Source organism: Primulina eburnea, chromosome 17 (assembly GCF_022965805.1).
Source record: "Primulina eburnea isolate SZY01 chromosome 17, ASM2296580v1, whole genome shotgun sequence".
NCBI lineage: Eukaryota > Viridiplantae > Streptophyta > Magnoliopsida > Lamiales > Gesneriaceae > Primulina > Primulina eburnea.
The window spans coordinates 1,947,276-1,965,215 of record NC_133117.1 but is presented as its reverse complement, the minus strand read 5'-3'; the positions used below and the strand labels follow the sequence as shown (position 1 = coordinate 1,965,215).

The 17,940-nt window shown below is 31.9% G+C and overlaps 2 protein-coding genes across 2 annotated transcripts; both read left to right on the top strand.

Annotated features, from left to right (window-relative positions):
* Positions 1–664: 664 nt before the first annotated feature.
* On the top strand, positions 665–3,097 carry LOC140818523 (WUSCHEL-related homeobox 12-like). Its single transcript, XM_073178510.1, has 3 exons — positions 665–1,307; positions 2,099–2,274; positions 2,903–3,097. Exons 1-3 carry the CDS (start codon positions 719–721, stop codon positions 2,918–2,920), a joined length of 783 nt encoding a protein of 260 aa, XP_073034611.1. The 5' UTR covers positions 665–718; the 3' UTR covers positions 2,921–3,097.
* Positions 3,098–9,472: 6,375 nt separating this feature from the next.
* Positions 9,473–16,272, top strand: LOC140818453 (vacuolar lysine transporter YPQ1). The gene is made up of 13 exons (XM_073178405.1): positions 9,473–9,564; positions 9,835–10,108; positions 10,487–10,529; positions 11,380–11,406; positions 11,491–11,583; positions 12,737–12,897; positions 13,653–13,821; positions 13,896–14,027; positions 14,544–14,663; positions 15,052–15,072; positions 15,565–15,623; positions 15,827–15,917; positions 16,021–16,272. Exons 2-13 carry the CDS (start codon positions 9,873–9,875, stop codon positions 16,084–16,086), a joined length of 1,218 nt encoding a protein of 405 aa, XP_073034506.1. The 5' UTR covers positions 9,473–9,564; positions 9,835–9,872; the 3' UTR covers positions 16,087–16,272.
* Positions 16,273–17,940: the final 1,668 nt, after the last annotated feature.

The window sequence follows — 17,940 nt, the reverse complement described above, 5'->3', positions numbered from 1 at the left end:
CAAAATTATATATATATATATATATATATATATATAATTTTGTTTGATAAGATGCTCAATTAATCACTTAAAACGCCTAATTAATAATTTATTATGATTTCAGACATAATAAGGCAATCACATGGAAACATGGACTTCCTAGGAAACATCCAATTGTACTTTAATTTGGTCTGTTTTAACTTCTTATTGGCATTAGTTTAAATTCTAAAGCTGCACAAATTCAGACCATCAATAACACAAAACTAAAGTAAATCTAATTTCACACTTCTTTAATAGGTTAGTCTTTGTAGATCTTTTTCATTTATTTTTTTTTAAATCTAATTATTTGACTTGTTTTTATTCGGGGTCTTCTCTTTTACCACTCATTTAATATTACTAAATTAAAGCTTCTAATTATTAAATCAATAAATTTTCGCAGCATCTTTATGACAAGCTTAAGGGGATCTAACTTTTAATAGGACACGTACCCGAACGTGCACATACACAGATATACATACATGTGTGTGTATGTATAGACATATATACACACACACACACACATATATATATATATATGAGGTCAAAAGAGTCATTTCAGTCCATAACATTCCTCCATGGCCTTTAAATACCCTAGCTAGGCACCCTTGATGTGGACTAGACTTACAAGTTGATATATATCTATCTACTTGCCGTCAATTTTCTCTCGGTTTGTTTACACTTGGTTTATTCATATCAATTAATGGGCGATCAAGGCCAAGATGCTGGAGGCTCGCGGCCGAGCTACGGCGGTGAGGCCGACCAGAGAAACGAGCCGGTGCGGTCGAGGTGGACCCCGAAACCTGAACAAATCTTGTTCCTCGAATCAATCTTCAACAGTGGGATGGTGAATCCACCCAAGGACGAGACGGTGAGAATCCGGAAGATGCTGGAGAAATTCGGGTCGGTGGGAGACGCCAATGTCTTCTACTGGTTCCAGAACCGCCGCTCCCGTTCGAGGCGTCGGCAGAGACAAATCCAGGCGAGCCTCACAGCCGTAGAGCTGCCGCAGGGCCCGGAGCATGGTGGTGTCGGCGCAATTCAGTTCGATCAAATGAATGCTGTCAGTGCTGGTTTCGTTCCAGCTGGTTCCTTGTCTTTCTCGTCGAACATGAGCTCCTGTTTGGTGGGCTCGGGCTCTTCTTCGTCTTCTGGGATTGGTGAAAACACTTGTATTCCTCATAATTCTCATGATTTCTACTCGTTTTCGGGCCATTCGGGCCTGCAAGAACTGGAGCATAACCCCATTTTTTGTCACTCTGATATTGCTTCCCATTTGCATTACCAGCCTGGTGAGTAATCTTGTTTTTTCTTTCAAGATTTCAAACCCTAAATTTTGCGTCGCCCCAATATCAACGGGGTCGGTTAAATCTATCTTTAAAAAAAAATTAAAATTAAATTTCAGTCTCCAAATATTATGAAGTCATCTTCCACAAAAATTAATGGGCTATGGATCAAGAACTTTTTGTATATTTTGAAATATGATTTTTTCCCCCTCAAATCCAATTTCTAAATGAAAATGTAACCTCGCTAAGCTCAAAACTTCGCCCATAAATTTACCACTAAAATTACAAATTCTTGTGGTGATACTGGTTAATTGTAATTAGGTTTCGGGTTCAAATTATTATTATTATTATTATTATTATTATTCAGGTTCAAATTATACTAGATTCTTGTACGGGTAAATTTAGAAAAAAGTGGGGAACAAGATACAAATGAATGGTACAGTAAACCAGACAAGAATCCATTCCGATGTCTATTTTCACCCCTCGGATGTATTTTTTATTTCCAAAATATCATCGTTCACAATATTTTCAATCATTTTGGAAAATATATTTCCATCATTTTCTTTGTTTTGTTAACTAGCCAGCATAATCATTGCGCTGAATTCAACTTATCACCAATCCTCAAAATATGCATAAAATTTTAATCAAGTATACTATATTTTAAAATTAAATAATATTTATGGAATAAAATCTTACATGGTTTTTAACGCTGATGATGAAATTTATACGAAAAAAAAATCTATTAAATATGATTAGCTGATCATCTTAATTATATTTGTGGACGGCATAAAATTCAGGAGTGATAACAGTGTTCATAAATGGAGTAGCAACAGAGATGGCGAGGGGTCCTCTGGATATTAAGGCCATGTTTGGTGGAGATTTTGTGTTATTTCATTCTTCAGGAGTGCCAGTTCAAGTCAATGAGTATGGATTTCTGGTGCAGAGCTTGCAGCATGGTGAAAGCTATTTTCTGGTAATTTTTTTTAAAAAAAATTTGATATATCATTAATTTATATATTTAATATATTATTTTTTGCATTGAAATTTGAGTCCCAGAAAACGTCAGCCCAGATTTTAATTGTTCTCATGTGAATATGCACTGAATTCCATCGTCGACCTCATTAATGATTAAATTAATTAGTTTTATGGCAAAGAATATATATATTTTTTAAATAACTTTTGAGTTCTAAAATATATATGTTTATCTTCAAAAAGGTCTGCAGAAACTTTAATGAAATGCTCGTGCCACTGAATATATATATATATATATATATATATATGGTATTAAAAAAATATTTAACTTTAATATCTGATAATTCAAGTGATAAGAAGTTCCATTATTTCTTTAAAAAAAAATTGAGTTGGAGAAAACTTATATAATCAGGGGTGATATAGTAATTCTTCGATCATATCGCGATGCCCCGAGTAGTTATTCTGCGTCTCTCGCCTATTATAGTACAATATAGTATAACTATCTTTCACGAAAATGCGATAATGGTAACTTTGTCGTAGTTGGATAAAATCGTCGCCGGAATGAAAGATTGAGGTCGGAGGAGCACACATTGTTGTTGTTCCTGATGATTTTCTTGGAATTGTTTCAGGTTCCCAGACATTCATGAATCCAAGTGAAAGACACATGCTTGTGGGAGGTTCCAACGTTATAATAATTTGGGAAATAATGCCAAATTTGTTATTTTTAGAATTATAATAATTATTGTTATATTATATTTAAATTTCCCTTTTTTGTATCTTATTTTTTTGTTTTCATTTGTTTGGTTGTTCTCCGGCTTTGTGGAAATTAGTAATATATATTGCTCCAGTACAATCAAAATTAAATTTTTAGAATTTACATAATTTTGCACTTGGCATGTATTGTGATATAATCCTTGGAAAATTTTAAGCATTCCTACTGTATAAATAAAATGAATTGAATCGAATTATATAACTAATATTCTTTTGAGTCAGCGAGAAATTCGATTTCACTACAAATTGTACTTAATACTCGAATAAAATTATAATTAAAGTTAAATTCTCGGGAGCAACCAACTTTTATTATGTTGGCGAAACGTTTCTATAATTCCAAAAATATCATTTAGCCATTCAGTTTCATGACATTCCAAATTTATTTTTTCATCCTACCTTTTAAATTTTTAAAAATTGTCAACTTTCATTTTATTTTATTTTTTAAAAAAAACTATTACATTCTCTGTTTGGTGTAATAATTATCCTTGCTGGAAGAACGATCGATCCGTGGTGCTTGAGCTACTGTGTGGTTTAAAAGATTTGAATTGCGCCATTAACACCACCTATAACTTCTGTTTAAAACAGTTCTATATATATTCTCCATTTTTTCTGTGGATTATATATATTGTGTCCGCTAGTCGTACATAATTGTAAAACCATGGAAATACATAGTGCTCGAAGATTTTCAATTAAAACATGGAAATACACTAATAGAATTTTTGGTTTTTACTTTGCATATGGTTATTTCGACGATTATTAATTATGAAGTAGTATATACCAATCAACTTCGGTAAAAACACCGGTGAAGTAAAACATTATTTTTTACCTCAAAAAATTTAGAAAACACAGGCTTCGCTTATAATTTTTTGTAACATTTTACTTCGACAGAGTTGTATTGTTGAATAATATGCGAAGTAAATCAAGGAAATTCTATTATTATATACTATGTACAATATGTATATTTTTTGCATTGCATTTATATAATGTGGAACATAATAGTGGAAAAGTTTTAAAGCAAAAAAGGAAAAGTTTCAAGATTGAAATTATTGAATAAAGAAGGCCAATCAACATCTAATTATGAGGCAAAGTGATACCTATATGTTCATTCAAGCTCCAAGTGGTGGATCATGTCTTAGGCAATCGTCGAGTTTATAAGAATCGAATTTAAAAGGTGAAATTATTTTATAAATAGACATGGGAACTATAATACAAAGGAAATATGATGAATTGAACAAATAATTACAACACGAAAAAATGAAATTTAGTTTTAGTTTTTTCGAGAAAATATTTTTTTGGGTCTCTTAATTTGTTTTATTTTGAGTTTTTTGTCATGGTTTTGGTACACTAACTTTTTATTGTCGGTTATCTGGACTAGTCGCTGACGTAATATATCACAGGTCAGCAATTTTCGATATCAATCAACATTTTATGGTCTTATATCAGTATTTTTCGGTGTCATATCAGCATTTTGACCGAAATAGTCAATCAGAACCAAAATTCGAAAACTTAAATCAAAACCTAAAATTCAACATTACAGTGAAAAAAAGTTTTCATTCAACATACATTATAATGGTAACAGTAAGCTAAATAAATGAGAAAGATCCTGCAGCAGCATCATTTACCTTTATGAAATATTATATTCTAATATTTTTCTTTTTCAATTTGATCACTTTACATTTGATAAAACAAATTGATGATTCCCAAAACTTATGCATGCATGTTTCAAGGACTTTAACAATAAATACATTGCAATTCGTCGGAGCCATTATTATTCAGTATTTGTACATCATTACATGACATTATTCTGAACAATGTAATAATTTCATATTATTCCTACGAAGATTATTGGCAGATCCAGTTTGGCCATGATCAAAGGTTTAACTTTCAGTTCTTCGTCAAATGATTTTTTTTTTTCAAATTATCTTGGTTTTTAGGAAGTTTAAAACTAAAATTATTACAACTTGAACTTTATAAATTAATTACATAAATTTTTTTTTTTTACATCGCTATTTTAATTTTACTCTGCGAATGAAAGATCTGGGTTTTTGGTATATAATAGGAACAATCTATATTAGGAAAAAAATAAAATTTTGGTCTTATATATTTGTTTTTATGTTATTTTAGTCATATATATTGTCAAATCACAGTTTTAGTCTACTATATTTTTCTTCTTCCACAATTTTAAATTTTTTCTGACTTGGAATTAATGAAAGCGTTGATGTAACGCAAACTTCATGCCGATGTGTGTAATATCACATAAACATTTCAGGTAAAAAAAAGACTAGAATCACAAAATATTGAAAGATACATGACTAAACCCAAAAAATTGGCAATATAGGAAAGTAAATCACAATGAAGAAAGACATCACATAGGCAATCAGAATTATAATTTTCCATTTATATTATGGTAGGTGAACTATATTAAATATAATAGTATAAAGTAATAGAATATTTGTATTTTTACTCTCAAATTTTAATATGTATTTACATTAATCCAAAGTTTTAAAAGAGGTGTGCAATAATTCAGTTAAACTAAATTAAGAGAATTTACAGTTTTAGTAACGTAACTTATTAATTTTTCATTTTTAATCCAATATATTTTCGAAGTGCAATTTAATGTAGTAGATATGTCCTTGATTTTACTTTTAGTATTTTCACCGAAAAGTTACGAGGTAACGGACAAAAAAAGAGAGACGATTGTTAACACTTGCGATCGAACCGTGGTGCTTCAGTTGCTGTGCGGTTTAAAAGATTTGAGTTGCACTATTACCACCACTCCACCAGCTATAGCTTTTGGTTAAGCGGGTGTTTGTAACAAATATCTCCCCAACTCAAAAAAAAATATCGATATATCTATATATTCTTTTGGAATTGATTATATTCATTCCACACAATCGGAAAACTGGAACTATCAAGTATTTTTTTTAGTATTTACCAAATATGTGATGAGTGAGAGTAGGCGTTTTGTCTGCTGAAACCTGAAAAAAAGTTTAATGAAGAGTCCGGAATTCAATGGAAAGATCTTAATATTTACCTTTTGTATATCCATAGCTCACAATGATCATGTTTATTTATAAAACTTTTTAAGCCATTTTTATTAAATAGGTTAAAGATGTACAAATATAATAATCAAAAGCTATCTTTGGTACTGTGAACTAAAAATTTTAATTGTTTAACCACATATCCATGTATGATAATTGTGAGTGGGAGCACTCATTTCTACCACAATTGAAAAAGTTTTAAATTAGAATTTATAAGAAGATCATGTTATTTAGGCAGTGCTTGCAAAAGATTATGATTCTGTAAAAAAGACTAATTTTATAGATTATGAAAATGTGGTGAAAAATCAATAGTCGGTAGTGCATGAAAGCAGAAGTGGAAATTGGATAAATAAGTGATTATAACATTGATTTTCTATCAGAATCACTTTTGTAGAAGTAGAATTAACGTTCAACCAGTTTTTGGATTTCAATTAAATTAAACAAAAACTAATGCATAACCTGAGTTTAATAAACACACAAAATGATTTTTTAAATTGAAAATGAAAATAATCACTTTTTTTTAGTGATACTAACAGTTATGCTCAAATTTTTTAAATCATGTTCCGATTTATGTAAAAAAAATTGGAGTGTAAATAACATAACTCTTGTGAAAATCGTAAGTTCTGATCACTAAATTTACTGATTTATATTGTTTTATACTAGTCGATCTTCACTCGATCATGAATCTCGAGGCTTGGGGCGAATACATCACCCCCCCTCGTTTCGATGGCAACAGAACCAGATGAGCTACAAGTTATCGTACAAATTATAGTAAGTAGGATAAGAAAACCATTATATATTATAGTAGATAGAACACCCTAATTAGTTGTTGGCTTTAAAGAGATATGGAGATGATGATGCACTTGATAAATAGGAGTATCGAGTAGGCGGAAAGGCGTGTGGGGTTAAAGATCTTTGTTATAAATCCATTTGAGGGAATAGCCGAACCCCTCAAAAAATTAAGGGAATATGTTGGTTGTTGAGACTTACAAACCTTAATAAATTATTGGCACTTTTTTTCCATTTTTGTATCCAATTTTGTCCATAAGATCCATTCATTTTGAAGTTATAATTAAAACGATGAATATTATCGGAATCCCGAATCGAGTAGTTTGTCATGACCAAACTGTTTACGATACTCCTACTTGTACAAACGATGAGTTGAAACAAAAGTAGATTATAGATTTTCAAAACTTAAATTTCTCGAGTTTTTTTTTTTTTTTTTTTGAAGTGTCGAATCTTTTCTCGAATTGAGCTGAAAGATTAATTGATTTGATGAACCAAATATCTCTAATGGAAGAACAACTAAAACATAGTAATTAAGTATTATAAGATCAAGAACTTGTCGTTTCACCAAACTTTGCTTATATATGCCAATAAAGGATTACTAAACTTTTTTGAAACTTTTAACAGTAGATTTAATTTGGGCCTTAAATGGGCTACTGGAAAGGCATTAACATTATATTCGGACATCTTTCGAAGAAAACACTATCACTCTGATTTCTAAATAAAAGGGACAATATTCAGATTATTTGTGTAAGTATGTTTCAAATAAAATTATTATCAGATTTTTATGCATAGTAGAAGTAACTTTTGTGGAAAACTATATCTTCCAACCAACATGGATTTGTTGTTGGGTGTCTTATTGAAGACAACATTCTTCTTGTTCACGAATTAATTGATAATCTCATAATGTAACTTGATGTGACTAGAGATGTAAATTAATCAAACCGAGCCAAAATAGATGAGACTCGAGTTCTACTCGATTAAGATTTATATAGGCTCGAATTTGATTCAAGTTTTTATTATGAGTTTGAGTTCGGCTCGTTTCGAAATTACTAAGCTCGCGAGTAGCTCGACCTCTGTTAGTTAATAGTTCGTTTTATCATGTATAACGAGCCTAGCTCAATATATACTAGTTGAGGGAGCTCGTTTTTGAGCTCATTAAATATATAATAAAGCTCGAGTTCGAGCTGATTCAAGTTTGTTAAAGATATAATCGAACTTAAACATACAACAAAATACATCTCTTAATGATAAAGTAAGACAAAAAAGTGTACAATCATTCATAAATAATCGAACTGAAAAACTTAATAAAAAAAAATATATGATCCATATAAATGAAAATGTTCGCTCATAGAAAGGAGTTTAGCTCGTGCTCGCGGGCCACATAAATGGGCTGAGATCGAACTCGCGAACAGGCTCGCGAGCCTATAAACGTAACTCACGAGCATGTTCGGGAGCTAACGAGCTGAATATATTTCATTTCAAGCTATGCTCGATTATATTAACGAAGGACCTCAAACGAGCTTTTTACCAAGTCGAGCTTCGAAGAGCTAGCAAGCAACCCACGAAGTTAATCCATTACTCTTTTTGCTTTCCCTATGACTAAGTTTTATAGTATTTTGAGATGGGATTTCTTGCATCAATAATGGATGATTGCCTCCTAAATCCAATTATAAATAGTTTTTAAAAATCTAACTATAAATAATAGTATAAATAAACAAGAAATTGTGCAACAACCAACTAAAATAAATTTAAACCAAAAACTATAGCCCACACTTTTAACTATATTTGTGTGTGTGTATATATATATAATATATATATATACATATATATATATATATATATATATATATATACATATATATATATATATATATATATATATATATATATATATATATATATATATATATATATATATATATTATATATATATATATATATATATATATATATAATTATATTATATAGAGATAATAGATAATATATAATATATATAATATAGATATATGATATAATATGATTATATATATATAATATATATATATATATATATATATAAGATATATATATAAAGATAGATATAGATAATATATATATAATATATGATATATAATATATTATATAGATGTATATATTATATATATATATATATTATAATATTTATATAATCTATATTATTATATATTATTCTAGATATATTATATATATATATTATATATATTATATATATATATTATATTATATATATATTATATATATTTTTATATATTATATATTATATATATATATAATATTTATATATTGATATATATCTTTATTATATTATCTTCTTATATATATAGATTATTATATTATTCTTATATATCTATATATATATTATATATATATATATATAATATATAATATTAATATATATATATATATCAGTCCGAGTAAAATTAAAATTGTTGGGGATTTAGCATTACAATCAAACAATTCATTAGAACAATAGGGGTCATTTTGATAGTTCAAAGAGTTGAGGGGTAAAGTGCAAATAAAGATGCAGGAGATTCCTAGTCCTAACATGCAAAACCTAACGTAGGTTTTAAAGCTGCGTTTCTTCCACCCAACATAAATATATTTCTCTTCGCCAAAAATCTACACACGAAATCACTGGTTCAAGTAAAATAAGCGCCACATTCTGTCTCGGGGTAATTTTTTTTTATTGATACTCATATTTTTGGAACAGATTTCTTGCCACAAATCTACTGTAAATTTCACTGGAATTGGATTCCTCGTGATAATTTTGTCGCTGCGGCTAAGAACATGGAATTCTCAATCCAGAGCTACCCTTTTACGTTAATCGATCCAAAGATGGATCTTTTTCTCTCTTCTTGGCTTTCTGGATTTGTGCATTCCTTGTCTGGCGTTTTAGCTTTAGAGTTAGATTATTACTGAATGTTATTGCTTAACTGGTGCAGATTGATTGAGATTTGGGTTCTTTCCAATCTTGTTTGCAATGGGGCTATTGAAGAGTGAATTAATTATTTGCCCCATTGATCAGAAGTGTTCCCAATGGGCGAGAAAATATATGGGTTATTGTATTTGCAGCCCAAGAGATGAGTTTTCATTGGCAGTGGGTTTGATTAGTGTGATGAGTTGGTGTGTGGCTGAAGTACCTCAGATCATCACCAACCACTCGAAAAAATCTGCAAATGGAATCTCTACTGCGTTTCTTTTGACATGGATAATTGGGTAATTCTTGTTTTAAGTTTTCACTGCCACCTTTTTTTTCCTTGTATTGATCATATATCAGTGAAGTAACCTCTCATCTATCAATCACACATGTTTAATTTGTCTCTAAAGAGGCACATAATTGAACTATTTTTCAATTTGATGGAAACCGCTCTCTTGCTATGATCGAATTGATTTCCACAACCTTCTGGTGAACTGCTGGTGCAATGTGTGCAAACATTCTTTTTATTATGGTTGCGGACAGAACCGGGTTACACGTGTTGCTTCTTGTTTCTTTATCTGTATCGGGGATCGTTTCAACATAATAAACATGGTTTCTTGTGTTTAATTATAAGCAAATCTATTGACTGGTTCCCTGTCACTCTCTTCTTTTTGCAGAGATTTATTCAACCTTTTTGGCTGCATCCTAGAACCAGCAACCGTAAGTTGTTTTTCGAGTAATGCTGATGCATCAATAATTTTTAGTACATATCAAAGACGGCCCGTGCTTGCTCTGTCTTAGAAATTTTCTATGACATCCATATGCCAACACAAGATGCTGACATAAATTTCGGACTGCCTCAAACCATGTGACATTATTTTGCATGAATTAATGTTTTCTCTAGTCTGTGTTGTCAAAGACATACAGAGATGAAAATATGTTTGATTTAGAATGCTCCTCAAATTTTTTATTGAGAAAACAAAAGGCCTCTGAGTTATTGCAACCATAGTATTTAGAAACACAGAAATCGTACGGTACCAAGGCTCGGCCCTTGTGCCTCGACTCATGCAAAGGAACAGTCTTTCAACAAAGCGTGCACCTCAACAATGAAGCCCCAGCCTTGGTACACTTTTAGGGCTCAAGATACCTTTTAAGCATATCTTTAAAATAGCATAATAAATCAAAAATGAAATTCAAAACAACATAATTTACCTATGCACATGCATAAATAACTATATGTTTTATGTTGCGATCAATGCAAGTTAGTGAATTTGTTCATATACAGAGTCAACTTTTTTTCATCTCTGAGCAAACATTTTATCAAAGCATTGTTCTATAGCAACCTGTTAGCATCCTTCCTAAGTCTTTACAGCATTGAACTAGTGCTAATTTATCCTCCAGCAACTTATTTATAGGAACAAACCCTTGGCTAGTGCCTCTATATGCATGATATCAACCAAAGTTGATAATTTATTTGATATTCTGAGTATTATTGATTTGCTAGTCTTTTATGTTGAGTTGGTTTTTTCTAATGTAACATTTGCATTCTTGACTACACTTTTATTTGCAGCTTCCAACACAATATTATATGGCCGTGGTAAGACATCATTCTTATATCGAAATTTAAATTTCTACCTTTAAATCAAAGTTGATAATTGACATTTATAGTCATTTGTTGCAGTTATATATGGGGACTACCTTGACACTTGCCACACAAGCGGCATACTATGGGCTTATTTACCCACGCTTAAAATCCAACAAGAGGAGGCATGAGGTTAGAACTTATAAGACGTGTTACAGCTGAACACATTGATCCATAATTTTTTGTGCAATATAATCAAAATATAATTGTACTACAAATACCTGTCGAAATTTTTTTATCTTGCTTATGCGTAATGTTATGCGATGATGGTTTGGGATTTCGTATGCTAATCAAGAAACTGGAAAATGAAGGGAGTTGAATATGGATTGCCAATTTTGGTTTGGTAGGATAGCTTGAATATTTGTGGTTGGGACACACACAAGAGATAGGAACCGCGGGATACTTGTACAAACATGAGAAAGACACTGACAATAAATCATGTTATGCAACGAGTAAAGGAAGAAATATATTAGGATCAACTGGGCCATTGGTATAGTTAATCTTTTGATATGATATTTATATCGTTAACATATTCTTTACAAAATAATGAGATGATTGTTGAGGAGCAACAATCGTGCAAAAGTGGGATATAGCCAGAGTGGGGAAAGGGATAAGAGGTGTAAAAGAGTTGATTCCATCCTACATGTAGGGGCACTACCCCATGATAGAATCAAAAGTCAAAATTTAGCCACACATATATGAGATCCACTAATTTTTCTAAAATCACATATGTGTGTGAATCTTGTCCATCCAAACCATATTATGGGGACTGTGTCCCTACATGTAGCATCGAAGCAACCGTGTAAAAGAATTCGGAATCACAACTTAGATTCTGAACAATACCATGCCATGTGACAGCTATGTTGCAGAATAACTCAATAAAAATTTGCCCTTAAACTACGGAAATTCTTATCACTTTCTAAAAGACTTTGTTGTATTTCTGTGATTTGGTCATCGACATCATTAAATTTTAGTATCAGGGTTGTTTTTGTTGGCTACATGGATCTCTTTTTTGTCCATGATATTCTAAAGACTGTTTTGAAATTTCCTTATGCCCTTGTTAAACATATGCCAGCATACAATCTAAACATCACTCTGCTTTAGGAACAAAATCATAATCCCCAGCATGGCACGCAAGCAAATATCTTTACCAACTATCATTATTACACGTAGTTTATTCTTCATTTTATGATGCAGACATTTTACCGGCATTCGTCCAAGTAAATTTTTTTTTGTCGAGGCACTCAAGCTTCAAATAAATATTTTTTTCCTATTATTTTATAAGGATTCACAAGTAACATATGAAGAACAAAAAAGCGAGTACAATTATGGTGTTAATGCCGAAGAAGTCAACAATGTAGAGAAGTGTAGATTCGCTCCAAGCTCTCCCATTCCTTTTCCAAACAGTTCTCAAAGTAGCTTACATGAAGACAACCGATTTCTTATGTAAGGAATTCCTCTATCGAATTGGAATGCATACTTACTTTCATGGTGAATATTGCATATAATTTCTTGATCTCCATGCATGCAAATTATTTAGACATATCAGACTACAGTATGGTTTATAACTTGTTTATTTGGTTATTTTCTCTTCTCATGTGATTGCTATTTGGAACTAGCTCTTTCTTCAAATTGAGATGTAACTAACTAGGGCAACCAAACTAGATAAAATTTCCGTTCTTCAAACTTTACAAACATCTCCATCTAGTCAAAATACTTGTTGACCTGGTTCTTCACTTACTGCACATGTAAATAAAGGTCCAGATATGCTGTTTACACTTGATATTTATATCATTAACTGTCTCTAGTGCAAGCAATTATATTCACAAGGAGTAATCTTAGTAGTCAAGTTTGCATGCATCTTATAGTTGATTGCCTTTCTCTTTGAGACTTTAATAGTGCTGGATATTTTTCATGTTCGCGGATAAGTTTAGATGCTTAAGAGAGACACTAGTTGGTGTCAGAATGAATTCTATTACTATATTAAACATTAATCACATATCACACTCATAACATTCTTTTTAACATGGTGATGTGGAGTGCTGAAATCTTGTGTTTTGTACTTTTGTTTGATGTTCCTGTTCGTTGAGTTGGATGATCTTTCCCTAAAGTCTGTATATGATGGATTAACTGGCCTGGTACGAGAGTTTGAAGACGGTCGGTTTCTCAAACCGATCACTTGGTGTTTTGATTTCTTTCAGGTCAGCAAGATCTCTTTCAGTTAGTCATACACCTGCAGCAGGATCCTTCCCAGCTCAGAGAACTCCGCCTTCAGATGCTGAACAGCAAGGGCTCAAAGAGCCGTTGCTCAATGAAGTTAAGCCAATGTCATCTTCGCCTTCTCCAAAACCTAAAATCTTATTATGTGTGGTGAGAGCTTTTTACAACTTCCTTTACAGAGTCGGAACAATTAGAATCTGGTTTTTTACATTCACTTACTTCAGGTTTTCTTGGTGACGTTCTTCCTTGGAAGTTTCAACCTGAAATTATCAGGAATCCATCAAAATGATATGAAATTAAAGAGCCCAACTGGAGGAATGGTTTTTCATGTTAGAAGGCAGCTTTTAAAAGCAAAGGTTGAGATTACTTCCAATGAATCATATTCTTTAATTTGTATGTTCAAATACTAGACATTTTTCATATTCGAACTTGGACTAAATTTTTTCTAACAGCTCAAAATTTAAAACATGTCCATTTTGAACTTGACTACATGCAAGTAGGATCAAAATTCGAATTTGTCTAGATTCATTTGGTTAATTCTAACTTAATTATACTAATTTTAGGACTTTAATTTGGGCTCGAGCTTATAAAATATTAACCAAAATGTTAAGAGCTGGCAAGCTGTCAAAAATAGTTTGGGCCTAAAGTCAGCTTGAGAAAAAAGTTCACATGTTTGAGCTTCTATAGTTCGAACTTCGAAAATGTTGAATACATTTAGTATCATATTCAAGTTGACTCCATTCGATTGCATCCCAATCTAGCTTGTTATAAGTTGCCTACTTTGTATTTTTCTTTTCCAATTGCACGAGTAATAATGTGAATGATGTTCTCTCATACGTGTGACAACATTTTATCAATCATTGTAATTGCAGGAAATTAGAATTTTAACACAGGGAACTGTTGCTGCAGAGAGCCATGGAATAGGATCATATCTTGGATGGGGAATGGCAGTTGTTTACCTTGGTGGACGTCTTCCTCAAATTTGCCTAAATGTGAGCATATTTTATGAATTCCCATCATGAACGTATGGTTTCATCCGTCCACGACATTTCATTGCAAACACTAGTTAAAAGTAGAGCTGATAATGGTTTCTTTTGAATCGTGAACCGAAACTGGAACCAGAATTGTCCCAAGAAAACAGAACCAATTCCATTTTTTCAATTCTTGTTCCGAAATCAGAATGGAAACCAAGAACATATGGTTTGATTCTGGTTTCTAAAAATTAGAAAGCAAAACTGTAATTGCCTCTTTTAACTAATTAAGTTTAACTAGTTTCATAATCTTACTAGATGTACCACCGTTTTTTTAACTAATAGTAGTATAAATTGTAGTAAAAAAGCATGGAAAGTTCTAACTTAATGTCTTTCTTCATTTGTGCAGATCAGAAGAGGAAGTGCTGAGGTTAGTATTACTTTTATTTATATGTGTGAGTACCACCATATATTGCAAATGCTTAAATTTGTTTGAGTGCAGTGGAATCATACAAAATGCAATATCTGTTCTTGATCCTGACATTTTATCAAAATTTAATCTATTTATACTTATTTTCGCATCTGTTTCTCTTTATTATTATTATTATTAATTAGAAATTAGAAGTTGATGTTTTATAATTTACTATCCATACATTTTTCCCCGTTTCCATGTAATTTATAAAATATTTTTTTTATCAGCCTTTTGAAATATTAATAAATGCATTATAACTGTTTTTAATTAATTTAAAAAATGAGAAAAGTAAAAAATAAATGCTTCATAATCATATATTTTTCAATCATTACAACAGTAAAAAATTCTCAGACTATTATTTTCAACTCTTGTTTTTGGTTCAATTAAACATTTGAATGATGAGAATAAGTTCTCTTTTTTGTTTCATTTTTACAACGTTCTACTGTGCAGGGGCTTAACCCGCTAATGTTTGTCTTTGCTGTGGTTGGCAATGCTACGTATGTGGCAAGGTGAGTTACTACAGCATCATACTTCTACCATATGTGTAGTTTTAGTTCAACTATAAAGTGTTCACTTGAGCTGACGAGGGAGGGGCAGTAATCCCCCTCAATCAAATTTTTTATACATGATTTTTTTCGAAATTTCAAGTTTCGCCACCTGGTTCCAAATCCTTTGCAATTGAGTTCTGGTTTCTATATTGTTTCTTTCTCAGCATTCTTGTTAAAAGCTTGGACTGGTCGAAAGTAAGACCAAACCTACCATGGCTGGTGGATGCAGGAGGATGCATGCTTCTTGATACTTTTGTATCCTTTAATGCACAACCTCACTACTTAGATTGTTCTTTTGTGCCCCGAGTTTATATATTTATCTATAAAAATCCAGGTCTCTCCTTAATAGATAGCACAGATACTTATTCAGTTCATATACTTTCGCTATCGGTCCACTCGGGAAGAGGAAAAGTGCAGAGATTAAACTGTTATTGGGTTCCTAGGTAGCTGCTATGTGTTCAACAGTTATGGCATCCCAGATCAATTGTTTGTGATATGTTTCACTCTGAATTTTATCAGGCAGAAACTAATATTTCTTTGTTACAGAATATTTGGGAACATGCAGTATTATTTTTGGCCAATTGGCGCATAAATCTTTCTGGACTTTCATGAGGCATGATTTTGATTCTTTTCTTGTTGGCTTGGTCAATATTTATATGTAATTAAAATTTAATGCGCCAATTGGCGCATAAATCCCAGATCCGAGCTAGCATCGCTCCCAATATCATCGTCTATGTTCTTTACACCCACAATCGGACTTCCTAGGTCGAAAAGGGCTCGACCACTCACTGGATTTTTCGGTCCTAAGACCGATGACAGATCAAGAAATGCATGAAAAACTTCCAAAGATTGGCGTGGTGGTGGATCTTCTAGAGGGATAGTATTCGATTTTCTTCCAATATTCTTCATTGCACCCGTATGATTGATCTCATTCACCCGGATAGAAGGGTTTACAATAGGGAACGAGAAACACCTCAATTCGTCGATAAAAAGCCTCCCTTTCGCTGATACAAGCTGTTTGAGTGTTTCTTGTGTGGACTCGAGATTGTTTTCTTCCGAGAGCTTCTTCTGTTGGTGATTTTTTAAGAAGTCAGAAGGCAAATAGTTGTCTACATCATAGATTTCTTACCAGTTTTAATCGAATCCGGCACAGTATTTTCATACTTCAACTCAACCTCCTTAACCTGAACAGCTTTCTACCAATACAGCAGTTACTAGCTCTTTCTATCCAAAAGCCATTTCTTGGCAGCAAATATCCGTTTCTGGCGATCATTTGAAGGAAAACTCTTCAAAGAAACTCTCGTGGGATTCGCCATCAATATCCACTATTCCAACTCGCCTCCGATATTGATGTTGTAGGCGTAGAGTTGAAAGATCTTGTCCATGGAAAATTCAGGCCATATCCATCAACAAAAGAACCAGTGACGGTACTCTTTGATCATCAGTAATCAAATCGTGAGACTTCTCCTGTTTCTGCTGCTGTTTTTCGACCTCTTTCGGATAGTTGCTTCCACTGAAATACATTCGTGCATAAAAAATGCTTAGCTCGGTGTCATCAATGGAGATCAGTCTGGTCTCAATTTTGTGACATTTTTGCAATATCTTTGGGTTTCCATAAATTTCATGCGCATAAACGAACTACGGAGCACTATGCGATTTGCATCTATCCATACATTTTCAGAAATTTTAAAACCTCCTATTCATTCATAATAATGCAAATACATTGTCTTTACATTCATCGAACCAATAACATAAATGAACATGTCTCACAAAACGCAATGGAATAACATATTAAAATTGAACAACATAAATAATATAATATTTTTCACCAGCCCCATAATTGGGCTTGTTCTTCCTCTTCGATCTCTTCTTTGTTCTTGTTTGAGAGGATTTTGCGTAGATGAGTGATATGATCGTTACTCATTAAGCGGGAACTTTTCAGTCTTTAAAATAATTTTTCAACGGAAATCACAATATATATAATAGTAATAACAGTTATTTATAGATTTTTCAGAATCTAATAGATATCAAACTTATGTACTGAACATATTATGAACTTCATGACTAATTGATATCGGTCACCTATATTTTAATCCTCTAAGGGCTGAGGTAGGGATCAATAATATATACTTCTACCATTTATTCATAAATTTCAGTGTTCAAATATACAAATTTTGAGAATCAATTTTTTTAAAAAAAAATTATATGATGGTAGGTTTTAAATCAGAGCACACAAATTAAAACAAAAATCCCACTTACTGTAATATTCTTAACAAAG